At 39.4% G+C, this 27,577-nt stretch overlaps 1 protein-coding gene across 1 annotated transcript; it reads right to left on the bottom strand.

Annotated features, from left to right (window-relative positions):
* Nucleotides 1–32: 32 nt before the first annotated feature.
* Nucleotides 33–23,570, bottom strand: LOC105842326 (uncharacterized). Its single transcript, XM_062670202.1, has 8 exons — nucleotides 23,426–23,570; nucleotides 7,382–7,575; nucleotides 5,834–5,979; nucleotides 4,986–5,092; nucleotides 4,070–4,165; nucleotides 3,321–3,452; nucleotides 1,736–2,845; nucleotides 33–1,464 (listed from the first exon to the last, which is right to left on the bottom strand). Exons 1-8 carry the CDS (start codon nucleotides 23,429–23,431, stop codon nucleotides 1,255–1,257), a joined length of 2,001 nt encoding a protein of 666 aa, XP_062526186.1. The 5' UTR covers nucleotides 23,432–23,570; the 3' UTR covers nucleotides 33–1,254.
* Between the last annotated feature and the right edge of the window lie 4,007 nt (nucleotides 23,571–27,577).

Here is a 27,577-nt window from a genome sequence, read left to right as displayed (position 1 = left end):
AAAAAAAAACACATACTTAATGGTAAACTTAATTTTGTTAAAATCAACTTAAAATTTATTTAAATAAGAATTTGGCGTTACAATAAATAACACATCTAAATGCACCTAAAAACTTAAACAAAACACTTTATGACTATGTACAAGATAAAAAATATTAGTCGTAGGTACGTTAAGGATTGCACATTTTTTAAATTTTATTTTGAGTTAAACTTCAAATATTTTAAGTATTGTTCAACAAGGTTTCGACCAAAATGATTTTCAGAGAAAGCCACTGGTTTATTGGTTTTTGTAGAACAGCGTGCTTAGTGCGAGTTTTTTAACGTTCTCGATAGCGTAAAAGTTAACTCAAATTTGTGTGCAGTTGGAACAACGCCCTTAGCGGCAAACGTTCCAACTGCATACAAATTTGAGTTAACTTTTACGCTATCGAGAACGTTACAAAACTTGTACCAAGCATACAGGTCTCGGTACATACACACTTATTTAAGTATGTATGTGTAGTGTGACAGATCCGACAATGGTTTATGTACAACATAATGTTTCGATTATTTCAATAGATGATACAGGTGACCCTCATTTTATAAAAAAAACACGCCACATCCGCATAAGATCTCTCCTTGAGCTTCGGATCGACTGAATCGCGAGCAACTACTCCCCCTTATAACACGGTAGATACGTTCCTACAAAGTTCAGTGTTTTGCGAAACCGTGTTATATGAGACTAAGTTAGCCAGTTAACTAAGAATGATAATTTTCTGAACATAAAAAATCTTTTTTTTTTTCCTTATCCCACTAGGTGGGGTCGGCACAGCTAATTTTTCTCTTCCATTCTCTTCTATCAGCCGTCGTCTCAACACTCACTCCTCTCTCTCTCATATCGTCATTCACACACTCCATCCATGTCTTCTTCGGTCGACCTCTTCCCCCTCTACCTTGCACTACCATTTCCATACATCTCATAGTCCCATGCATCTTCTTTCTACTCATCACGTGTCCATACCACGCTAACCAAAAAATAAGCAGTAAAATTTTGGTTATTCCCATATACTGTGTGGTGGTGGTGCATAATGTAATTTGCTAAATAATTTTAAACAAAAATCTAGTTATAGTGTTGCAGAAATAGCGTGTTTTGAAACAAAAAAGGCTTTTGGAGTAATTTTATTTTTGTGTAGAGTGGAACCGTCTTGTAAAATACCGTGATAAAGGAGAGTTACCTGTATTTCGAATCACTTCCCAAACTAAAACAAGACTAAACCTATTCATCATATTCTTCGAAGAGCGGTATGTACTGATCATTACGCGCTTTCAATTTCAAACCGAATTCCGTCACTTGGTTTCCTTCGAAACCTTGAGTTTTGTCCACAGATTTAAGAGTCGGCGATTTCCAGTTCTCCGAAATCTCTTTACGTGTTGCGGCATCTTTTACGTGTTTTAAACTTTGTAATTTTGTTGTGATTGATTCTTTCTGCAAAGATGAAAATCGTGTATATAATAATGCCAATATAAAATTGAAAGTGCTTCTTTGTTGATATCTTTTATGCGTCCGATGTAGCATTTTAAGTAAAATTCACCACTTTGAAAAGATCAAGAGGTTTGTGGCCGAGTTTTTTTTTCTCTCAGAGATAAATATTATAGTGAATAATTAAGAAATAAATTTTTAAAGTGCATAGCATTGAGGGTGCGTTTCAATCTCCAGTTTTGACACCAAACTTTAAACTTGAAGCCGTAGTTATTACCTGCGTGGGATTGTTGGCATAACTTGCATATATCCTCAAAATGGGTTCCCCTGTGTTATCGTCAAAAACGATTTTGCTCTTTGGTGGTATTCGCGCTTTGACTACAGCTACTTTTTGTCCACTGCTCAACGTTGATGCTTGTTGACTAGTCGATTTAGACGGAGTTTCTTTTTGGTCAGGTACAGCGACAAGTCTTATGGGAGCCCTCCTCGACATTAAAGTTGCTTTCTCGTTATTAAAGTCTTGGTCTTCACTTACACTGGCCTCGACAATCTGACCCGCATACACTGTTCCTTCTTGTGTCATTTTTGGCTCTTTAGTGTCGCTTCTTAATAGAGTATAAGCCACGTTTACAGAATCACTTGTTTTGCTAAATGGCATTCCCAGTAGTGATTTTAATTCGGAGACTGTTTTATTATCCTTTCCCTCTTCTTTCGTTTTCACGAAGTACGGTTCCAAATTTGGATTTACGGTTGTGGTTGTAACGTTTTCAGCAGTATTGGCTATGGTATTAGATTCCGGTAATTTTTCAATTTGAGCCAACGCTGCTGCAGCTCTGACGTCATTTATGGCCGAATAAAATCCTTTTGCTATAACATCGCCAATGCTCTGTCCTATTTGGGCGTAGAATATCGGAGTCGTGTTCAGTCGATCTCTATTAGGGTCAGCAATGTATTTGATTGTTGTTGTTATTGGTTGAGATGCCGCTGCCATCAAATCCCCGGTTGTATTTGATGCTGACATCAAATTGGTTTTGTCTGTTGCGTTAAAGACCACAATAGCTTGAGGGATTAATGTAACGGCAGAGCTTTCTTGAGTATCCCTCTGAACCAAATTCTTTTGGTACATTGGTACAAAAGAGGACGGCTCTTGTTTTATCTCGTCGTTTTCCAATAAAATTAGTTGCGGTTTTACTTCGATTTGCGGATTTGCTGGTGGAAGTTCAGCGGAATAAGGTATGAATTCAACTGACGGAAAACTTTGTATTATCTGACTTTGTAATTTCTGTAAGAACATCGGATCGGGCTGGTATAAGGCATTTGGAGGTATTACTATACCTTCCGCTCCTGAATTTATTAAGTCTTGTTGCGTCGGGATTCCGTTGAATGGCTGTAAAATAAAATATATATTATTATATTGGTGGTCATTTGTGAGATGTTACACATTTTTTAGATTCACCGGTTCAAATCGGTAAATGATCGTTAACTTTTTTTAGAGTTTCGATTTCGTGAATTATGTAGGTAACATGTGGCACTTATTGCCATCTTTTTTGTTGTAATTACTAGCTGACCCGGCAGACTTCGTAGTGCCTCAATCGATAAATAAAAGACCTACGCTTTTGTATAAAATAAGCTTAAAACAAACAAAAGGAATCCGTCCGACGGGGGACACATCAATCAAAGGAAAAATAAAATTGTTATTTTTATTTAATTCCGAGCATTTTCATATTTATCTACCTTTTTAACCTTCTCTGGACTTCCACAAATAATTCAAGACCAAAATTAGCCAAATCAGTCCAGCCGGTCTCGAGTTTTAGCGAGACTAACGAACAGCAATTCATTTTTATTTAAATAGATTTTGTTACCTGTACTGGTATATGTTGATGGATGACTTGTCCGTTTTGTGGTGCACTGATTGGCGAAATGCCGTACTGTGAAGCAACCTGCAGGGCTGCTGCCTCTCTGATTAAAGTTTGCAGCTCTGGTGCGTTCGAAGACTGAAAAACCTCATAATTCCATTTTTGTGTTTGTCGACATTAAAACCGTTTCCTTAAAAACTCTATCCACTATTCTTCCGCAGAATATTAATTATTAAATTATTACAATATTTTAGTTCACTGTTTGATTTTTTATTTATTTTTATGAGTAACAGTCATACAAAGAAATTTTAATGATAATTGGATGGTTATTTAAGCAAAAGTAGGTAGTGGTAACATTGAGACCACGGTATCATGGCGCTAACTGCGTGTTTACATTTACCCCTACTATTGAACAATATATAAAAGGTTCCAAATATTAACTTCTGAATCAATTTGTTCTTTCTTGTCTAACTTTGAGTACTTACTAAATACTACAAAACAAAAAAAAACACCTATTCAGATTTACCATTTCATGTTTATTTTTTCATTATCATTGTGTGGGTACCGAAAATAGGTTCAGGGTTCACCCCGATCGGTCAGAGTTGGAATGACGATTTGCGAATGACGTTTGGCAACGAGTGCACAAAAAGAGCTAAATACTTGGCGTGTATTCAAAGAATATTGAACAAATATTTCATGAGTCGTAGTCATGAACATGACTATCATAATTTAAGTTGCCTAACATCTAAACTTACCGCTTTCGTCTTTGAAAATCCTATGGGAGTTTCTATTTTAGCCATGTGGTATTCTGGCTCTGGATATTGTTCCGTTACTTCGTAAATCGGCTTAGGCTGAAAATTTTGTTGCCAAGTTTACATTCTACATACCTTCTGAAATTTCGCTAATCTTTTCTTTGCCTTTGAAGGCATACGAACTTCTTGTTCGTGCCAGACGAATAGCTGAGGTGTTGCTAACTGGTATAACGAAGTACATGTCATAGCCTCTAGGGCAGTATTTGACGTTTGTGAAAAAAAGTGTGTTTAAGATACGCGGTGAATGTACTCTACTCTTACATCGAATAGTTCCATGGTAAAATTGAGATCACGACGTCATCTTAAACAACTAGCCATCTTGTGAATAATCCCTTCAGTCAAACATTTGTTTACATTAGCAATTTCGAAGAAAATTTCAATCGTAGATTTCTCATTCCAACGCATCTTTTCAAAGAAAATATTCAATTATAGCATAGACAAAAATGGAGAGGCGTTGCTCTGAACTGTTATTGCTAATTCATGGTCCTTAAACAGTTAAAAGGCTTTTACCGTAGTGCCTGTATTTTTTGGTGATCTTCGAAAGATGAAGTCATAATCTTATATATTGTAGATAATGATGAATGGCTATAACTCTAGGAGGATTCAAACTGTATTGAAATTGTCTGGTGAGGTTGTATCATTGGAGTTAAATTATTAGTGCCAATATAAATCTACATGATGCAATGTTTTTTTGTGTTTATCTTAATATTTCAATTGACTTACTACTATTTCAAAATATAATTAAGATCACATGGGTTTTGTTATTTCGCAGTTATTTTATGGTTACCGCAGATTGGAACTGGTTTACCGACTTTTCATTTTTTTTATGGTCTCTTAACTTGGCTCTTCTAAAACTTACCGGCTGTGAGACAGTGTTACCGTTTGAGACGGTTTCTGAAGCGTCAACAACGATTATTGGCTTCTCCGAAAGACTAAGGTTTGGCGCTGGTATAGTGTGTATTGCACCTGTTGAAGAGACCGCTCTGAGACACACAGAAATTCACGACACACGTTTCACAAGATATAAAAGCGTAATCTTGTGGTACCTCGAGTTACCGTGAACTATGAGAACCACAATCGGTCACAGCTTATAAGCATATTATATTTCGTATGGTACTCGTTATCTTGTGAAAGTTATGCCGTGAACCATTCGCGAAATTAAGTGCATTTTGTGCACGAAAATGAGTAATTGCAATTGTAGTTCTGTAGAATTTCTTGTCTTAGATAAGGCGCTAGAGAATTTGTTTCTGTCCGTATCTGATTCAGAGATGGACTATGAATAAACAATACAGGTAAGATTATTTCTGTAGCTACATTGATTGATCTAAACTCGTATCTAAAAATTTAAGTATATCTTGTTGTGTCAAAAAAAAATCATGATAAAACCATTAGAAAACGGTTAAAAAAGTTATGGTTATGGTTAATGCTCACCATTTTACAGCGGGTACTAAGTTGAAAGCTTAGGTAGACTAGGATTTTCTCTGTGAGCTTACATTTCGATCTATCCTCATTAAAAAAAAGATACCCAACCCAATACGAAGATATAATAAAACTCGCATTAAACCCTTCGATGGGATAATGATACCCTAAACATTGTTCGTTTTCTTATAACACCTAAACCGATCAATAAACGAAAGTTGAAGAAGACAGAAAAATATTTCAGCCCAAAGCTTCAAGTGCAGTGCGCTCTAGTTAGTCAATTTGTACCACCATTGTTGCTGACGGGTGGCGCAGAAGCTGCCCTCAAGAAGTCGAACTCCGTGGTGGATGACGCCGCCGGCAATCGAGCCGTTGACTTCCACGAACCGTGATGCACGTTGCGGTGTGTTGGCGTGTAGTGCTTCACTGCGAATCTGCAATAGAAGCTGATGGCTTAAAATGATATGTCTGGCTGTTAAGAGTAAATACCGAGAGATCTAAATAGAAGATTTTTAAAATTCATGTCGCCGTCTCTTTCATCGAATAAGAGAATGAAAGGGATAACTGCAACACTGAGTAAAAGTAGTTCTGTGTGCTTAGTGCGAGCTTTTTAACGTTCTCGATAGCGTAAGGGTTAACCCAATTTTGTATGCAGTTGGAACAGCGCCCCTAACGGCAAACGTAGGTAAACGATCTCATTCCATACAAATATGAGCTAACTTTTACGCTATCGAGAACGTTCGAAAACTTGCACTAAGCACACTGTAAAAAAATAAGTTATCATCATCATCTCAGCCTGTCTGCTGTCCACTGCTGAACATAGGCCTCTCCAACTGATGTCCAGTGCGGCCGGTCCGTTGCCACCTGCATCCAACGTGATCCAGCAATTTTCACCAGGTCGTCGGTCCATCTGGTAGGTGGCCGTCTCACACTGCGTTTGCCAGTACGTGGTCTCCACTCGAGGATCTTTCTGCCCCATCGGCCGTCCGATCTTCGCGCTATGTGGCCAGCCCACTGCCACTTCAGCTTGCTAATCCTACGGGCTATGTCAGCAACTTTGGTTCTTCTACGGATCTCCTCATTTCTGATTCGATCTCGTAGAGAAATACCAAGCATAGCCTTGCATAGCATAGCAAACTAAGTTATATCGCCATTAAATGCAGGTATAATACTTAGAGAATGCTGCTGCCCATTCTCTGTTGAATTCCTCAGCCGCTCTTATGACACCTTAACTGGTGGTAGTAGGGCATCTCGTGAATCCGCCAGGTACCATCATACCAGGGAGGTACCATCGCCCTTCCCTCTCTGCCGTGAAGTGAAGCAATAACGCGTTTCGGTTTGAAGGGTGGGGCAGAAAACTTAGAACTCATGTCTCAAGATGGATGGCGGTATTTACGTTGTTGATGTCTATGCTCTGGCAACCACATAACACCAAGCGGGGCAGTGGCGGTACAGATAATATGTTTTAACGCTCAATAAATATGTTTTGTATACCTTTTTTCATGAACTAAAAGGCTATTTCAATCGTTCTGTGCGTTCTTTACGCATTACCTACTTTTTGTTTGACTTTTGTTCAATATTGTTGCTTCGTAAACTTCATTCGTAAACAGTTATTAGGTACCTACACATTTATTTTTTAAAGGATTTAAAATCGGTAGACTCGCGTCACTTGACATGTACTTTAAATTATCTTGTCTTATTATCAGTCACATAACGGACGTAAAATCTATTAACATCGATCGTGTTACCCTTAACCTGTGACACGAGTCTTCTCAACACGTGAGGTTTTTCTACCGGCGCATAGAGCCTATTAGGGTTTCGTGATAATTAACAAACCTGTGAGGTGAATTCCTGTATACGACGTAAGGTACTCTCTGCGATGCGGCCGGTGCTACAAGCTGCTGGTTCCAGTACCTCTGCAAGTTGACCCCTGGCCTGAAGGCGATGGGAACTCTTTGTCGGTTCACAGTCGTCATTCGACTGATATAGGCTGCTTGAGTGAGCGATAACGCCACAACGAGGATGTGTATCTGTAGTGAATTCATATAGATTTTTTAGTCATCCTCCCGATCCATTAACGGTGCTTTTAGACACCACAAGCACCGATCACCGTCCTCGTCGAGCCCCTTGCTTATGACGAAGGGCTCGACGAGCGAATTAACCTATGGACACAGCCCACTGAGTTTCTCGCCAGATCTTCTGAGTGGGTCACTCTTCCGATCCGATGGTAGATTCTGCGAAGCACTGCTCTTGCTAGGGTCAGTGTTAGCATCACTCCGGCTTGAGCCCCTTGAGCTCACCTACTAGTTAAAGTTGCTCTGAAATAGCCTCCCAAGGCTATCAGAATAGGTAGGAAAAAAAGTAGTCATCGTGACCTGAAGGATAAGACGCCCGGTGTGTTCGTATCTAGCGATGCGACTGTTCCTATATTCGAATCCCGCAGGCGGGTACCAATTTCTCTAATGAAATACGTACTTAAAAATTTTCACGAATGACTTCCACTGAAAGAATAACATGTAATAAAACTAAAAAGCCGAAAAAAATTATTTGCATGATTACTGGTGGCAGGGCGTCTTGTGGACCCGCGCGGTTAGGTTACCACCGTCCACCCACGTTCTTACGGATCCATCAGATCCAATAACCTTTGCATTAGACGCCTTCAGCTCTAACACTAGGAGCAGGCTTAGGGACTCTGGTAACTGTACTCGTGAAACTCGACAAAGAGGTCGACGTGCAACCTAACCCATGCATCAGCCCGCTGAGTTTCTCGCCGGATCTTCTCAGCGGGTCGCGATTGCGATTCCGTAGTAGATTCATTCGCGAAGCAATTGTTCTTGAGTTGTTAGGTATTCTTCGGAGGCGCTCGGGCAGTTGTTAGCAAATCCAGCCCCTCCTAGCTGAGCCTTTGCTCGCCCACCTGTCCTGGTGAAACTGGGAAGGCCTTCGAGCCACCAGTAATCTTTCAATAATAATAAAAAAAAAAAAATACCACCCGTGCCTATTTCTGATGTTAAGGACTCAGAAGGATCAATGTACTCCGGTTTGAAAGATGGAACAGCTTTTACGCAATTTAAAAACAAATCAATGGCACTTTCAAGTAAATCGCTAAAGTTTGAAACACGCAATCCTATCTTTTACACGCACCAGTATTGAACTTCACCCACATACGTATTATGAGTTGGGTTTTAAATTGCCATGTAACAAGACTGCATTCTTTATATGGTTAGTGAGACAAGCCGCCCGGACCGGTCGACGATCGAGAAAATGATTCTCGGTAAACAGTTACTGCCAGAATGGCTTGGATAGTTTTCTTTTTTTTTTTTGTGTTCTGCACTACCAGTAACTTTCGCCGACTGCTTTTGATGTTCTAAGTAATTTTATTCGAAACTTTTATACGTTTGAAACGTTTTTAAGTTACAATTTTGAACTACCCGTATAGTTTAGATCAGTCGGTCGTCACCACGAAAACTGTAAAGTATACTCAACAACGCTATGACATAAGACGTAATATTATAATGACAATTAAAAACATGATGTTCCGCCGTTACAGCTTACGGCTTTCGACTCGTGACAACTGAAGAAAATACTATTACATATTCGGTTTTCTTTATCACCTTGAGACGATGCGTAAATAATTTCGACAGCAACGCAATTAGCGATATTAAATTATTACAGTTCAGCCTAATCGCGAACTATTTTAAGAGTCCGTCCTTAAAAGGTATTCTTATAAAAACACATGCGCAATCCTTTACGGGACTCCAATTTGGCGAACAGCCTTAAAGATGCACTGACTTAGGTCGCACATGAAAAAGGCTGTACATGCCCAGTCGGAACCTTAAATATTATATACTGGGTGTTAAGGGACCGCTTTCGAAAACGAAGACAGACGATAGTACTAATGACACCTTTGATGATGGAATGGAAAAAAAACGATACTGATTTAAAAAAAAGACATATTTTTAAAACGTTTTATTAGCATTCTTTGCGCTCCATCATGTTAGCACAGCTAAATGAAACGATAGTTTCAAAAAAATATATTACTGTACAAAAAAAAAACAGCAATGAAACACAAACAACTGATGCTCGAATCAACGAACGCCCGGGCGCGGCGTTTCTTTTACACGCACACCGGCGCGGCGCTGATACCGCGCTCCCCAAAGCTTACAACTTTGTAGGTACAAAATGTTTGTTTTCGGACGCAGTTTCCTGACACCCAATATCACTTCGCTAACGAAGGAGAGTCTCCGTGCGTCGTGTTCCTCAGTGCTGAGGACCGTGACCTTTACGGAATACATACGTAAAGGTTTTCTTGGGAAAATTGCTAGTGGTGGGTTCCTGCGTCCTTCCACAACAGAATTTCAGAGGCGATTTAGTTCCTCTGGGCTACTGAAGCCCTAGTTCGGGTTAGTTGACTGCCGCCCGTTGCTCGGTGTTATATTTTTACGGTCGGGTAGGTTATATACCGACGCAAACCCTCCTCTTTACTCATCCGGGCTTGGGACCGGCAATGGCTATCACTGCATAGTACAGGGTGGCCCATAAGTCCTTTGATATGAAAAAAAATTTATTAAAATAAAACTAATTACATTATGAATTAAATTTTTATTTACATAAAAAGCTTAAAAAACGGGAATTATTTTTTGAAAATAACATCTCCTAAATGTAATCCGTTGCGATCACGGCACTCTTGCAAACGACGTCTAAAATTGTCGATGACTGCGCGGCACGTCACTGCTGAAATGCTTGTCATTTCTCTGCGGATGTTTTCTTTTAGGGCCTCAATTGACCGCGGGTTTGTGTGGTATACTTTAGCCTTAAGGTAGCCCCACAAAAAAAAATCCATCGGGGTCAGATCTGGACTACGTGGAGGCCAGGAAATGTCTCCTCTCTTAGAGATAACTTTGCCAGGAAAAAGTTGACGGATAACGGGCATAGCAGTGTTAGAGGTGTGAGAAGTGGCCCCATCCTGTTGAAACCACGTCCTGGCATTAAAGCCTGAAAAGTTTTGCAATTCTGGTATGAAAAACTCTTCGATCATAGCCACATATCGCTCCGACGTAACAGTAACTGCGCGCCCTCTGCCATCCTCAAAGAAGTAAGGCCCTAGGATACCATGGGCTGACATAGCAATTTTGTTTACTAACATGCCCGTTAAGATGGAAATGAGCCAATTACGGAGGTCGCAGCCTAAGGTCTTAAAAAAAACCGAAACTGAATCTAAACTTTATTAAAATTAAAAAAGATTACAATGAAACTTAAACTTAATTATTGCTACTGGTCTGTCTTCCGACGATGTGAGTTCAGAAGTGCGGGCCCCGTAGCTGGCTTCGAGGCTCCATGAGGTAAAGGTGCTGAATCGGCGTCCCCGCACTCATGTGCGTCAATGTGCCATTTACGTCAATGCACGGTTTCTAGGGTGTTGAAATGCTGTCTCAGCGTTCACGACAGTCACGTACGCCAATGTATATATGTGGTAAAATTCCTATTGCATATCGGAATATTACATAGAGTTAGGGTATATAACACCTCCCCCCTCAGCTCAGCGACTATTTGAGCACCTTGAGGTCAAATGTTGCTGTCCTTGGATCTTGATGTTCTGAATTTTCAAGATCTTCAGATTCATGGCTTCGAGCTGTCATTACTTGAGATGGAGGAATCTTCTTTATTGGTTTCGGTTTCAATTTGTATCGTTTCAGGATGAATGAAGAAATAATAACGATTGCTACGGCCAGAGCTCCGTACAAGGGATTGGTTGTATGGTATATTGCTGTATCCGTGTGGTCCATTTGGATTGGCTGCTGCATTATAATTTTGTCTTGTATAGACTGTAGACTTTTTAAATTGATGGAGTTGAGTTTTATGTGTTGAATTTCTTTAGTATCGATGGCGTCATAGTTGTGAGGTATCTCAGTTATCAGTAGTGGCTGTCCTTTCACTCGGTCGTTGATATTGATTATAGTGAATTCTGCAGTGCGCAAAAGGCATTTATGTGGTATGGTGGCGAGGTAACTCCCATGGAGGTTGATGAACTGCTGTCGTTCACACTGAAGCTCTGTCTTCGTGGTTTTGGGAAAGATGAGTGTATAGTGCTGATCATCTAGCTGTTCCACCGCTTCCTTGTCGAAAGTTACTTTGGTAGGTCGGCATGAATTATCCAGGGTTTGGTGGCTGACGATGCTCTCGACGCAATCTGGGTCTCCTCTAGATATGTGTTTTATCTTTTCTTCGCATATATGTTCTTGGTTGAATTTCGGACATTCTGATTCTACGTACATGAAAGTTACACCATTGGTTGCTAGGAATGGGTAAGGTGGGACATATGTCTTTAAGTTTCTATTTGGGACAAGTGAAAGCTTATAAAATTCAAATTTGCTAGGAGAGATAATAGGAAATTTGAATATAATGATTATTTTACTTCCTGCATAATAGTATCCTGATTTTATCACGTCGTAGTACTCCCTTAGTTCTGCCTGTAGCACCTGTTCCTGACCGTATACTAATATAAGCTTATTAATCATAATCCTTAAGTTTTCTATACCTAACATGCTATGATGAGTGCTTGATGCACGAATAAAAGCTAGAACATTCTCTATTCTACTTAACTCTACAAATAAGTCCTCGGCGTTCTCGCTAATAATAGCTAGTAGCTGAGCGAATTTCGCGTATTTTAAAAGATTACTGTCGGCATGAGCATTACTTTCCAATATTAACTGGAAGCTGTTATTAATCATAATTTGATTTTCTGTTATTTTAGTAAGCAAAGTTGTATGCTGGCTCATCCACTCCTTATTGAAACTGACATTATCATTAATTGCAGATGTTAACTTATTTTCGTTGCGTTCTAGAATTTCGATAGCTTTATTGTATTTTTCAGCGTCAGTGTGATCCAAATTACCCGTTATGCTTTTAACCAGGGATCCCAAACCGTCTACAAGGCCTCTTTTATTTCTTAGGTTACTTGGTTCTAAGGTACTAAGTTGTTTCCGAATTTTATCAATTTTACCTAGGAGATAATTTATTTGCAACTCGTATAATAATTATGTATCGTTAGTGAGCTTCGTTTCAAAGGACTTAAGCTGTGAGTCCACAGAGTCGAGTCTGTCGTTTATGTCATTCAATTCAATGTATTGTATGAAGGAATGGTAGTGCGTAATAAGTCTGGCATTGCCGAGTTTGAAAGGGAGAACACCGGGTCCATCATCAAGGCTTTCCAGCCTTATCTCGTGCGCCAGTGTCACGTGAAAGGTCATCAGGATTATCCTGTAACAATTTGGCTGTTTTAGGTACACGTTTGAGTCGCGATTTTGCAATGGGGCCTTTCTTTTTAGAGGTATAGATGTGGATTGGGAGATCAGCTAAGACTGTGTCTTGCGTGTATCGAGTGGCTAATTTATTCCTATTGGCTGAGGGGTTCGTTACAAATACTTGTTGGTTGGGTTGATATTCAACCTCGGGTTCCCTATCTTTATTTATGCTATTCATTATTTTTGTGCGATTTTCGAGTGAAGATTCGTTTATTTTGTCATATACGTCTTTCATTTGCTGTCGGTGTGTTAAAATATATTGTTGCATTAAGTGTTCAGTCATGTCGATATCGAAGGGGTCTCGAGGGTCAAAGTGTCCTCGAATTATATCGTGGGGTCTGCACTTTGTGAAGCTGTGTACGGAACTATTATAAGCTAGAATAGCGTATCCCATTAGGTTTACTATAGGTTCGTCTTTCTGATTAAGTCGTAAAATTCGTAGGTGTTCTAGTAAAGTCGAATGAAATCTTTCAATCATTCCATTGTCGTTGGGGGCGTTAGCTAAGGTTTTATGATGGTTGATTTTATGTAACCTCGTGAATTCAGCAAACATCTGGTTAGTGAATTCCGTACCGTTGTCTGTCACTAGGGTTAAGGGTAGTCCATGGTGGGTACTGTATTTTAGTAGCCCTTGTAATATACTAATAGCTGTACCATCGCGTAAATGATAAGCTTGTCCGTACTTAGAAAAGACGTCTATGAAAGTTAAGTATTTTTCGTTATGAGCGGTGAGTAAGTCCATGTGAACTATTTCGAATGGTTTTGAGGCTGGGGGAACGATATTAAATTTAGGTTTAATCGGATGTCTATCGTATTTAGTTTGACCGCACACTGTGCACTCATTTATGTATTTGGAAATCTCATCTTTCATTTTAGGCCAATAGTATTTGCGTGAAAGGGCTAAGTAACATTCATTTATTCCCCTGTGATTCGTTTTGCCCTCATGATAGCATTTTATGATCTCCTGTTGTCTTAAGTATTCCTTGACATCTTCCAATTCGGTAGTTGCCAGGACTAAATTCATGGAGGAACCTTTAAAGTTTTCTTGGATGATAGGGATAATAGAATACATACCCAGAGGGGGCGTGATTTTAATTGCGGTTTTAACTTTAGGATTCACATATTCTTTTATCGCGTTAACTACATCTTGCTCGAGATTTGATTCAGATACCTGAATGAAAGTACGAGTGTGTGTGTCAAAGGGTTTAGTCGCGGTTGTCCGTCTCTTAATATCTCCTACGATAGTAAAACATATTTGTCGATGATATTTATTTAAGGGATCATAAGTGATTGGGACTTCGAGAATAGGATTCTCGTTGCTGGTGTGAGCTGTAATCGTTGATGAACCAGCGTCGGATGGCGGTCGTTCTGTGAGGTTTACTATCATGGAATCGGTCTCTTCGTTATTAATTTCGATCCGGGATAGTGCGTCAGCGTTAGTGTTACTTTTACCCTTTTTGTAAACTACCGTATAGTCATATTCGCTTAATTTAAGTCTCCATCTCGTTAGTCTCGAATTCGGTTCTTTAATATTCATAATCCATTGAAGGGGCTTATGGTCGGTTAGTATTTTAAATTTACGACCGAAAAGATAGGGCCGAAAATATTTCGTAGCCCATACTATTGCCAGGAGTTCCTTTTCAATGGTACTATAGTTAATTTCGCTGTCGTTAAGGGTCCGGGAAGCGTAACATACAGGTTTGTCTGACCCAACGGGTCCTTGACTGAGGACGGCTCCGATTGCTAAGTTAGAAGCGTCTGTTGTTAGGATGAATTCTTTGTTAAAGTCTGGGTATTGCAGTATGGGGTCGTTTGTGAGTAGAGTCTTACATTTTTCAAAGCAGCTAATGTATTCGTGGTCAAAAGTTATTTTGTTAGTCTTTTTTAAACATTTTGTCATAGGTTTAGTTACTCTGGCGAAATCAGGGACGAATTTCCTGTAGTACCCTAACAGGCCCAGAAACTGCTTTATTTCTTTAGGTGTCTTTGGCATGGGATATTTTTTTATAGCCTCTATCTTGTCGGGATTTGGTTTTATACCGTCTTTGCTTATGACGTGTCCCAAGTACGCGGTTTCCAACTTAAGAAATTCAGACTTGTCCATCTGAATTTTAAAGTTAGATTCTCGTAGTCTGGTGAATACCTTCTCCAGATTTGTCATGTGCTCCTGTAGGGAGGTGCTAAATACGATAATATCATCGAGATATACAAGACAAATCTCGTTTTGTAGACCCCGGAGGACATTGTCCATTACTCGTTGAAAGGTGGACGGAGAATTCTTCAAACCCATCGGCATGCGCAAAAATTCGAAATGTCCATGCTCGACGTTGAAAGCGGTTTTAGGTATATCACCAGGGCTCATTTCCACTTGGTAAAATCCAGATGCAAGGTCCAGAGTAGTAAAATACTGACACCTACCAAGCTTATCAAGGACATCTGTGATGTTAGGTATTGGATACTTATCGTCAATAGTCTTGTCGTTTAGTTTACGAAAATCTACAACTAGCCTCCACTTTTGTATGCCAGATGCATCTGATTTCTTTGGGACCACCCATATGGGAGAGCTCCAGGCCGAGTCAGAAGGTCTGATTATGCCTTGGTCCAACATTTTAGTGATTTGATCTCTAACTTCCTGACGGTGCACAAAAGGGTAGCGGTAGCTTTTCGTATAGACTGGTTGTTCGTCTGTAGTCTTAATCTGGTGTTTAATTTTATTAGTGAAGGTCAAGGCTTCACCCTCAATATAAAAAACGTCAGCATATTGTCCACATAAAGTCTCTAAATTAATCTTTTCTTCGACATTCAGATGATTAGTACGAAGCCGGGATAATACTTCCCTAACCCGGTTGGGGTCCTGCTCGTGGTTTCCGCATTCGATATTGAAGATGTCTACTTTTAGCCGTTGGTCAAAAGTGACGGTAATGTCGGAGTCAGTGGGGTTTTCCATCTCTATGATACCCGTATGATCGGTAACGGTAGTGATACATTCGTGTACAATGCAGTTACATATCACTTGCTCACTTATGTGCACTTCACCATCAGGGCTGTCTATGGGCACGTTAATCACCCTAGTTGTATTAGCAGGGATAAGTTCCTGATAGTTGGCCCTTCTACACATATAACATAACAACGGTATACAAGTATGATCGGTAATGAGTAAATTGCGTTTCAGATCGATTTGAGCTCCGTCTAAGAGGTCAAGTCCTAACAGTCCGTCGAAATGATTATGGAATTTGTAGATGAACAATTTAACATCTTTTTGTTCGTTGATATCTATAAAGTTAGGTAATGTTATTGAGAAGTCGTGGGTGCTCGTGATACGCGAGTTTGTAACCTCGAAAGGGTCTCGGTTGAGAGGTACGTGTGAAAAATACTTCTGCACGGCTTCAGGGCTGATAAACGACTGATTTGCGCCAGTATCCACTAGAAATTTAAGTGGTGGTTCGGACATCTGTATGTAACGTAATTCTCTTTTACATTGTAAATTAAGTTCTATTTTGGTTCGGGGTCGGTTCGACCTTTGTGAAAATCCGATTCATTTTGGTTTTGTCGACTGGTTGAGGGTTGAGGACCCTCCAAGGCATTTCCCGAGTACTGATGTTGCCCAAGGTCATCAGCGTACGCGTTATTATATTCGTATTCGATCGGGCTTTGATCGTAATATGTGTTAAAGTCATAGTAGTAATCGTTCGTTTCAGTGTACGGGTCAGAGTTGTAATACATGTCGTCATTGTCCGTCATAATATTGTAATTTATTTCACGCGTTTTGAAATAATTTGACGGTGGTGGATTCCCGAATTTACGCCAGTCATGTCCCGACATCGTAGGCGGAAGCGTTTTAGTAACAAAATGACTAACTCCGCTCATTGGTTTCGGTCCAGGGTTTTGGGGGTTGTTACGCGAAGGAAATCTAAATGCCGCTTGGGGGTTGTAGTTAGGTGGAGGTGCGCGGAACATTTGCTGTGTGCGACTGGGCATCCGCGGCTGGTAAAAGTTGTTAGGCGGCTGGTAACCGGCTTGCGGTTGCATCATCGTCGGTCTATACGATTGCGGTTGTGGCATAATGTTAAATGGTTTAGGTGGCGTGAAGGAGGTGAACCCGGGAACTTTTGGTGGTCCATGGGTCTGCTGTTGCGGCGTATATGAATGGCGTTTGTCAGCGTTTTCATTACGTTGTTGCAAATAAATTATGTTTAACTCCTCTTGGACAAATTCCAGTGCCTTTTCAATTGTATTGGGTCTCATACATCGAATACGTGACCCCAGAGGTTCTCTAAGCCCTCTCACAAAAGATTGCAACGTTAATTTTTTGTATAATTCCCGCTTAGCCTCAATAGTGGTGCTAATCGTTTCATGCAACGTGACGTAAGTCATTATGGTACTGAAGAGGTTCTGGCATTTGTCAAAAAACTCAATGGGTGTGCTGTTTCCTTGTCCTAGCAGCGAAAGGTCATTGTAAAGAGCGGTTTCGTCTCTCTGGTCTGAAAAATTGTTGATTAAAGCATTACGAATGCCCTGCCAGCTTTCGGGTATCCCGTTTGAATTAATTGTCCTTGCCGCATTACCGGTAATTTTATTTAAAATTCCATTTAATAAACATAAGTTAGTTAAATCCGCGCCTGGCTCAGCTCTTAGATATTGAATGACAATTTGATCACAAATTCGAATGAACCTCGTGAGAACATTCGGATTCCCGTCGAATTCCGGCACTGGGCGCAACGCCTTATAAATGGTGTCAGGGTCCATTATGTCTAATATACTACCACTAAATAACCTATCTATACCTAAGTCTAATTCTAATTCAAGAAGGTCGATATTTCTACCTAAATCTAGCTCCCTATTGCGATTGATCTGCCTTGAAGAGACAGATCGGTGAGGTTTGTGAGGGTGGAAAATTTTGACGGGTTCGTACAAGGAAGCAACACAAGGGTACAATAATTCGAATGTACTTACAGATTTTTCATTATATTCGGTCCACTGAAGTTCAAGTGATCGCCTTCGGCCGCGAGCCTACCAAAGTTCGAATCTCGAGACAAAGCACTTAATAGCGCGAGCAGCGTCAATGCGTGATCGCTGGGTTTCGATATTAGAAGTCCTTGAATCGCGCGCGCACTGCTTCTCAAGATCCTACCGACTGCGCCAATTACGGAGGTCGCAGCCTAAGGTCTTAAAAAAAACCGAAACTGAATCTAAACTTTATTAAAATTAAAAAAGATTACAATGAAACTTAAACTTAATTATTGCTACTGGTCTGTCTTCCGACGATGTGAGTTCAGAAGTGCGGGCCCCGTAGCTGGCTTCGAGGCTCCATGAGGTAAAGGTGCTGAATCGGCGTCCCCGCACTCATGTGCGTCAATGTGCCATTTACGTCAATGCACGGTTTCTAGGGTGTTGAAATGCTGTCTCAGCGTTCACGACAGTCACGTACGCCAATGTATATATGTGGTAAAATTCCTATTGCATATCGGAATATTACATAGAGTTAGGGTATATAACAAGCCTCGTCAGAGAACATTATGTTATTGAAGGAAGTAAACCGATTCAACATTTCATTCGCATAATTTTGTCTTTGAATACCGTCAGTTTCCTTTAATTCTTGAACCAACTGAATTTTGTAAGGGTGCATATGTAAATCTTTCTTCAAAATCCGTTGTAACGATGTCCTGGATACGTTTAATGCTCTGGCGCGCTTACGAGTTGACTGTGTCGGATTTTCGCGAATAGACTGTGTCACTGTGTCTATGTTTTGTTCCGTACGTGACGTCCTTGGGCGACCCAACCGCGGTTTATCTAACGTCGAACCGGTCTCCTCGAACTTAGCAACCCAGTTCTTAATCGTTTGAAGAGTTGGAGTGTCGTCAAAGTTGTGTAAACCTTTGTGTTCTCGAAATTTACGCCGCGCAACGGTTGCCGAATTGTCGTTTTTATAAAACTCGCGCACACAAAACGCACGGTCCGCTCCGGTAAAACGCTCCATCGCGACTAAATTCCCAGAAACCGAAGTTACTCCCCCCGCTTCCCCTGCACCGCTCACGCGCGCCCTGTTCGTTTTATTCAAATTTTACTTTTCAAAGGACTTATGGGCCACCCTGTATAAAACAAAGCTGCTTTCTCTGTCCCTATATCCCTATGTATGCTTAAATCTTTAAAACTACGCAACGGATTTTGATGCTGTTTTTTTTAATAGAGTGATTGAAGAGGAGGGTTTATATGTATAATAACATCCATTGAATAGTGGAGAAATCAATAATAAATTACAGTTTCGGAAGCGAAGCGAGGGCGGGTCGCTAGTATAATAATAAAACTTAACTAACTAACTTATTACTGGTGGTAGGACCACTTGTGAGTCCGCACGGGTAGGTACCACCACCCTGCCTATTTTTGCCGTGAAGTAGTAATGCGTTTCGGTTTGAAGGGTGGGGCAGCCGTTGTAACTATACTGAGACTTTAGAACTTGTATCTCAAGGTGGGTGGCGCGTCTACGTTGTAGATGTCTATGGGCTCCAGTAACCACTTAACACCAGGTGGGCTGTGAGCTCGTCCACCCATCTCAGTAATAAAAAAATAAAAATAAAAAAAACTCGCTAGCTTTGTAATTGCGTCCCATCTGCCGAAAACGAAACGAAAATTTTGATTAGCTTCCATTCAACATTTTCGTTTGTAATACTGAATTATAAAAACATCTTCACATATGTAAAACCTCTATCAATCTACCCGTAAAAAATGTTTATCAAAGACCATAGACGCCACACGAACGCGATCAATATATAAAATAAATATCCTCGGAATTTTGCGTGCTACAAATACATTACTCAGCAAACGCAATACCAGTATTTCGTAATTCATTAGACAGATGTAATTAGCTGAGAATTATTGTACGTAATTATTTCGATTAACAAGAACGAAATGAAAAGTCATATTGTTTTTGTAATGACAGTGACGGATTCGGTTCGGTATTAAACGGTAGGCAGCGGCTTGGCTCTACCCCTGATATTGCTGACGTCCATGAGCCAACCACTCACATCAGGTGAGCCGTATGCTCATCTGCTTAAACGGGCAATAAAAAAAAAAAGAATAAACCAATTGAGACTTTTTTTATTGCTTAGTTGGGTGGACGAGCTCTCAGCCCACTGTTAAGTGATTACTGGAGCCCATTGACATTTACAACGTAAATACCGCCACCCACCTTCAGATATTTGACAGTGCGTTTCCAGATGTATTTTTTGCCACGTACCATCCGGCTATGGAATGAGCTTCCCCTCCACGGTGTTTCCCGAGCGCTATGACATGTCCTTCTTTGAAAGAGGCTTGTGGAGAATATTAAGCGGTAGACAGCGGCTTGGCTCTGCCCCTGACATTGCTGAAGTCCATGGGCGACGGTAACCACTCACCATCAGGTAGGCCGTATGCTCGTCTGCCTACAAGGGCAATAAAAAAAAGAAGATATGGGTTCTAAGGTCTCAGTGTAGTTGTCGGCTGCCTCACCCTTCAGACCGAAACGCATTACTGTGTCACGGCAGAAATACGCAGGATGATGGTACCTACCCGTGCGGATTCACAAGAGGTACTAAACCAAACCGGTAATTACGCAAACGATAATTTTGCGGGTTTGATTTTTATTACACAATGTTATTCCTTCATCGTAGAAGTCAATCCTGAACATTTGTTAAGTACGTATTTAATTAGAAAAATTGGTACCCGCCCGCGGAATTCGAACACCGGTGCGTCGCTACATACGAATGCACGGGACGTCTTATCCTTTAGGCCACGACGACTTTTGATACGTGTTCATTAAAACTCCAATGACCTGTGAAAGTTATCGTGGATACCACTTCCCCGCCGATTTCTGCCGTGAAGTAGTAATGCGTTTGGCTTGAAGGGTGGGGTAGCCTTAATACTGTAAAAACTGAAACTTAGAACTCTTGTATCAATATAAGCGGCAGCATTAACGTGATTAATGTCAATAGGCTCCGGTGATCACTCAAGACCAGGTGGGCGGGGTCCACCTATCTTAGGAATAATAAAAATATAAAAAGCGAAAACTGGAGTGACCCTATATCCCTGTAAAGATTGGGTCAACTAAAGTAAAGATGTACGGGCTATATATTGCGAGGTACCCAAGATAAACTGGAGCAAGATTAGGTATCACAGAATGATATACCCTAGAGACAAAAGGTAAAAGGAATAGAGGAAGACAAGGAATGAGATAAAGTTGACAGCCAGTCCCAAATGGAGGAGGGTTTGCTAAAGATGTAAGATGTTAGAGAAGGCCTATGACAAGATTTACACTGAGCTGAGAGATATTTTGTAAAATATAATAAACCAAAATTAAATCAAGAGCCTTAAGAGTTCAGAATAAAGGGTTCATTGATTGATTGAATTTGTTAAATAAATTCTTGCTTTAAGTATTATCGTAATCATAAATACTTAAAATTGACCGTAAAAATGTAATTGAAAGTCAAACACTCAAGGATTATCATAATATGTTGTCGCAAGTCGAAAAAATAATTTAAACTGCTTTTACGGCTTAAAATCGTTTTATTATTGTCATAATAATTAAAACATTAACAATAGCGGAGTTTTATGTTTGGCATAAAATACAGTTTGATCAGGTGTAAACAAGTGTAAGAAATGAAACAGACCATCCAACGGGTTCTCCAGTCTAATTGCGTTGGAGCCGTTATGAAAATTATTGTAAATCAACTTCATGTCGACAAAACGTACATACTGACCAATGAATACCAATATTACTGCTGCTCGAACCAGATTTAAGATGTAGCGGAAAATCCGTCAGAAATTTGTTTGTAAAAATGCAATAAATTTGATTCTAATATTACACACATTTATTTGCAGAATTTGGTTCTCATGTTTCTATAACTGTAGCGTTTTAAAATGTCGTTTTTATTTTTATTTTTTATTGCTTAGATGGGTGGAGGAGCTCACAGCCCACCTGGTATTAAGTGGTTACTGGAGCCCATAGACATTTACAACGTAAATGCGCCACCCACCTTGAGATGTAAGTTCTAAGGTCTCAGTAGTAGTTACAACGGCTGCCCCATCCTTCAAGCCGAAACGCGTTACTGCTTCACGGCAGAAATAGGCGGGGTGGTGTTACCTACCCGTGCTGACTCACAAGAGGTCCTACCACCAGTAGACTGTCGTAATGACTGTTTTCAATTATAATAATATGCAGAAATATTCGTATTGTTGAATTAAAATTAAATAACTTTGATAAGCGTTTACATACATAAATACAATAATATTGTCATGTTTGTCTACATTTGCTGCTAAGGGCGCTGTTCCAATTTGTACATACAAATTTGAGTTAACTTTAACGCTATCGAGAACGTTAAAAAACTCGCACTAAGCTCAAAGCTGAAGGTTCTCAATTCGAAGAGTATGTTTTTTTTTGTTTATTGCTTTAATGGGCGAAGAGCTGATACTCCACGTTGTGCTAAATGCTTCTGGGAGTCTATGGGTACGTGAATGCCACCACCCACCTTGAGACATCAAATCAAAACCAATTATATAAGTATATAACGCCTGTCTCAATCTCCAAACCGAAACGCATACTCATCTCGTGCCAGAAATGATTAGGCTGGTGATCCTATCCGTGTCCAACAACCATTATACTTTTTTTTTCCCTACCTAAGCTGGTAGCCTTGAGAGGCTATTCCAGCGTAACCTTAACTAGTAGGTGAGCTCACGGGGCTCAAACCTGACGACGATGCTAACACGAACTCTAGCAAGAGCCGTGCTTCGCAGAATCTACCACCGGATCGGAAACGCGACCCACTGAGAACCATTATAATATAGGACTATATAGGCAGGCAGACTATATAGGCATTGTAATAAAGGACTGAGATTCGGAATTGATGTCTCAAGGTATGTTTTAAGTTGTTGATGCCTATGAGCTCCTGTGAAAGGCGGGCCATATCGCCCGTCTAAGCAAAAAAAAACATTTCAAAATATATAATTTTTATCGGCATTCGCGAGTCGTAAATATAATTAAACCTACTATTACGGTTTAATCTCGCGTGTTTAGTTCGTATGTGTCCGCGAAAACTGTAATCAATTCGAAAGATCAATTATAATATTATGACAACAATAAATAGTACGCGAGACGAAACCAAAAATCTAGTTTTAATTAATATCAATAAAATCATTAAACATCGCTTGCTATTGATAGTTCATTATTCATAAACGGCCGTCTGGTGTAGTGGTAAGTGACATGGTCACTACACAAGGGGGTCGCGGGTTCGAATCCCGCCAAGGGAAGATATTTGTATGATAAATATAAATGTCTTTTCCAGGGTTATGGATGTCTATTAAATATATGTATGTGTATAATAAAAATCTTACATTTATATCCGTTATCTGGTACCTGTAACACAAGTTCTTTACGAACTTATCACGGGACCAATTTTATTAACGTGGCGTGATTGTTAGTAAATATTTATTTATTATTTATTTATTATTATAACTCAAGCAATTCGTGATGTTTCGATAATTATTATTTAAACAATAAACTATAGTATAACAATAAAATAATTTTAACAATATACTTAAAACTGACCTTCATCGTATCAAATCAAAGTGCACAGATTCACAAATTTACACAGATACATTAAAGTCAATAAAAATATATATTACTTGTATTCACTTTTTACGTACCACACTGGACAGTGACCAGTTTCATGTGAAAGTGTAAATAGGTCATTAACACTTTATATCCATCCCCACTTTGAACACACAGGACAGGTGAATCTAGCACTTAAACTTTATTACTTAACTTACTTATTTATAGTTGGTATATTAAATCAAAGGCGGTCTTTATCGTCTGGACATTGTCTTACAGTCGAATAGGAAATTGGACATTGTGCCTAATTAAATTAAATTTAATTAACTACATATTAAATAAACGACTTTTATTAATATGCTTTGTTTAAGTTGATATATATTTGTTTATTTAACGGAATATTTCGACGTAATCATTTTAAGCTCATCAAGGACCGATGATTGAATCACTTTAAAGATAAAGATAAAGAAGCCTTTATTAACAACCTTAATTCATATTTAGGTACATTTTTCTTTTCATTTGACATCGGCTAAGATTGTTTTGCTTTCGCATAGGCCTCCCCCAAATCCTGCCATAAGTTCCGGTCGTGGCATTTCCTCTTCCACATAGAGCCTGCAACAGCTTTTATATCGTCTACCCACCTTTTTTTAAATTACCAGAATAAAAAAAGGACTTTTTATTTTAATTCTGACTAGCTGGAGCTAGGGGCTTTTTGGCGGGAACGCAAGAAGCGAATCTGTTTTTTTGTTTGTTAATTTAGTGTTTCGTTAACTTTAAATGTGTGATAAATAGCTGTGGCTTATTAACTGCTTAGAATATGTGAAAGTGCATAAATGTGACGTAGCTTATCGATTTCTTCCAATAAGGCCACTCAGAGAAAAGGTGTCAGTAAATAACCAGCATTTTACTTAATTTTATCCCATCTCATCTTGTTGCATTTAATTTCACCCCAATTGATTAAAGTCCTTAATTAATCAACTTCATATAATTTCGTTTCATATAATTTTTCAAATAACAGATTATGTGCATATACCTATATTTAACAATCGAAGATTTTTAGAAACTCCACACAACCATGGCGTCGCAAGAAGCCAATTGCCATTGTTAAAAAAGAAGAAGAACAAGAAACAGTTCGAAGCATACTCAGACCTTTTGCTGTAGCTAACTCATAACTTGCTTAGGTATTGGTAATTGGTAACTAGACAGCACGTAAATATAATCGCTGACTTTGATGAGTATGTTTTAGTGGAAGCAGGGCGGAATGACAGTAATATGTGTATGATTAGCGACCTCCATCTTACCTATTTGCACCACGAAGCAGATTCATTCCGCTGTGAATACCTAGCGCGCACCGCTTTACAATTAAATTTTGATTTCAGCATGAGTTCAAGGCGTTCAAATATTTTTTGTTTCACTTGTTATTTTGGCTCTTTGGCGGATCAAACAAAACAGTGAAACCGCTTTGAGTACAATCGCATCGTTTGCGTGGTAATATATCGATGTTTGCAAGCTTACTTTCCGTCGCGTGCACTAAAGTCGCCGACACGAGGCAAAAACGAGCTCTCTCTAAGCGCACGTACTCTGCGATTTTATGTAACGTTCATCTAATTACTGAATACGCGATAATTATCATATCGACGCTTGAAAGGCAAACGTGATTAAGCGACAATAACTGCTTTATACATAAATGATAGGCAATAACCACAATATTCGATGCGAAAAAAAATATATATCTAGGTCTATTAAAATCATTTCAATCCTACAGCTAGATTCGTTAAAATAGATTTTTTTCAGGTATTTCAACTTTAAATTAGTCTACTGTAAAGTTCACACATTGTCGCTTAGTCACGTTTGCCTTTCAAGCGTCGATATGAATATAATTAATTAAACTGACAAATTAGTTTTAAATTGACAGTTTTGTCAATTCAGGACTATTTTAACTGAAAGACTTCTTCGCGCCAAGGACAATGGTGCCTGCCCGTGCGAGATCAGAATACATTTTACCACTAATGCCAGGGCTGGTATAATATTATGAGAATGCTGCTAACAACGGAACAACGTTTACCTTTAAGAGAGAACTTCACCATGAACTATAGGAGTCAGTCACCTTCGATAACAACTCGTTGTACCCCTAATCATTTAGAAAGCATAGTCAACGAGCCTCGACAGTCAAGGGACATGGCTAGAATTATGGCTTACGTAATAAATGTCTTGTTTTTTTCCATCGCGTAAACAGAAAAAAAGCTTTATAGTTATTTAAAAAAAAAAAGACGTGCGTGAAAGACGATATGTGTAAGAGGAGAGTGAGCGAAGAAATTGTATATGACAGAGGAGTATGGAAGGAGAAAGCATGTTGCGCCGACCCTAGATCATTAGGAGAAGGGTAGGAGAATAATGATGATGAGTTATTTAAAAAAAAAACGTTTGTAACGATTTTTATAGATAGATACTACGTTCATAATATAGTATGTCCTAAACTTCAATTGATTCAATTTGAAATTTAAACTAACTTAATTACTAGTTTACTTGGTTTCCTGAACCGACCTCCCGATGCCCGTTTGGTCGTCACCATATGCTTCTCTAATCACCTTTCGTCAAACGCGACCAAGCCAGACGGCATGGATTTGCCGCGCCAATTATATTTGACTCAGCCGTGTACATTTCTTTACCCTACCTACTGATTGGTAGCTTAATTAGTGATATTCCAACTATGCGCGAACGAGTGCTCAACGAGGACTCAATATGAGAGAACTTCCTAAAACTAGCTGTAGCAAGAGATCGACACACTGAAAAGATCCGGCGAGAAACTCAGTTGGCTATGTCAAAGGTTAGGCTGCAAGTTAAATTCTTCGTCGCAATGGACAAGCTAGACACAAGAACGGTGCTCAAAACGCCTAAAACACCGAGAATGGATCGAGAGGATACGAAATAATATATTTAAAGGGTGACTGTTGCCCGGTCGCCTGGGTCGAATTTTTATTCAGAGGTGGCCGCGATAAGAGTGATAATGTGTCGCGCCGTTTTTTCTAAGCAAGACTCTTTTGTTATATGAAATGTTTTTATTCTCTTTAGCTTTTTACCGTTTTCTTCTCTGTTTGTCTATATTTATTTTACTACTAACGACCTACCCTCGCTTCTCTTCGGGGATATATTATTGATTTTTATTGAATTTTCTTTTATACAAGTCTGAACCTGAGAAAATGATGTAATATAGGATATTGTATAGCGAATTGTTTGTAGTACCACCATAAGGTTCTACAACTCAAAATACTTTGTCAGCACTGCCATTCCCCCATCCCCTATCTATTGCCTAGTCACTTCTGGCTGCTTCTGGCATTTCGTAGAGTTACATATGTACTTTACGCCCTTTCAATTGATATTGGTTACTGGACCCCATAGACATCTACAACTTAAATGCGCCACGCACCTTGAGATATAAGTTCTAAGGTCTCAGTATAGTTACAACGGCTGCCCCACTCTTCAAACCGAAACGCATTACTCCTTCACGGCAGGAATAGGCGCGGTGGTGGTACCTTCCCGTGCGGACTCACAAGAGGTCCTATCACCATTAACAAAAAGAAAACCGTTTTCAACAAAACTAAATTGGGAAAAATCATCAATGCTATCAAATTCAATTAAGGATCTACTTTTAGAGTATGTATAACTCAAAAATGGCTTGACGCGAGAAAAGCTAGATTTCTAGTAAAACCTATAATTAAATCTGAAGAAACACAAAAAATACAGTCGAATTGAATGACTCCTCCTTTTCTTTTTTTTTAAGTCAATTAAAAATTATAGTGAAGATTTCAATATTTTTATTAGCCTACATTGTAAGACGGCCAACCATTGCTTAGGCTACAAACAACGTCCATCCAGTGCTATCGTGTTAATAATCATTTTATGAATAAAACTTCAACGCAGTTAAGAAATTACTGTGGCATTGAATTTCACACACAACGGGATAAATCCCGTAACGCCATCGTAATGGCGAACTAGTATATGTGCACGAAGGCCTCAGTGAGAATTATTCATTGTAACACGCTTTTGTCGACTTGACCGGTATTTATCTATACAGGGTGCTAAAAAACCACCATCGGTACCACCACTTGCATTTAGGTATTCAACGTTGTGTTATCTTTATGCCTTTCT

Source organism: Bombyx mori, chromosome 9, assembly GCF_030269925.1.
Source record: "Bombyx mori chromosome 9, ASM3026992v2".
In the NCBI taxonomy this organism is placed as follows: domain Eukaryota; kingdom Metazoa; phylum Arthropoda; class Insecta; order Lepidoptera; family Bombycidae; genus Bombyx; species Bombyx mori.
This window is presented reverse-complemented; position numbering and strand designations above follow the sequence as displayed.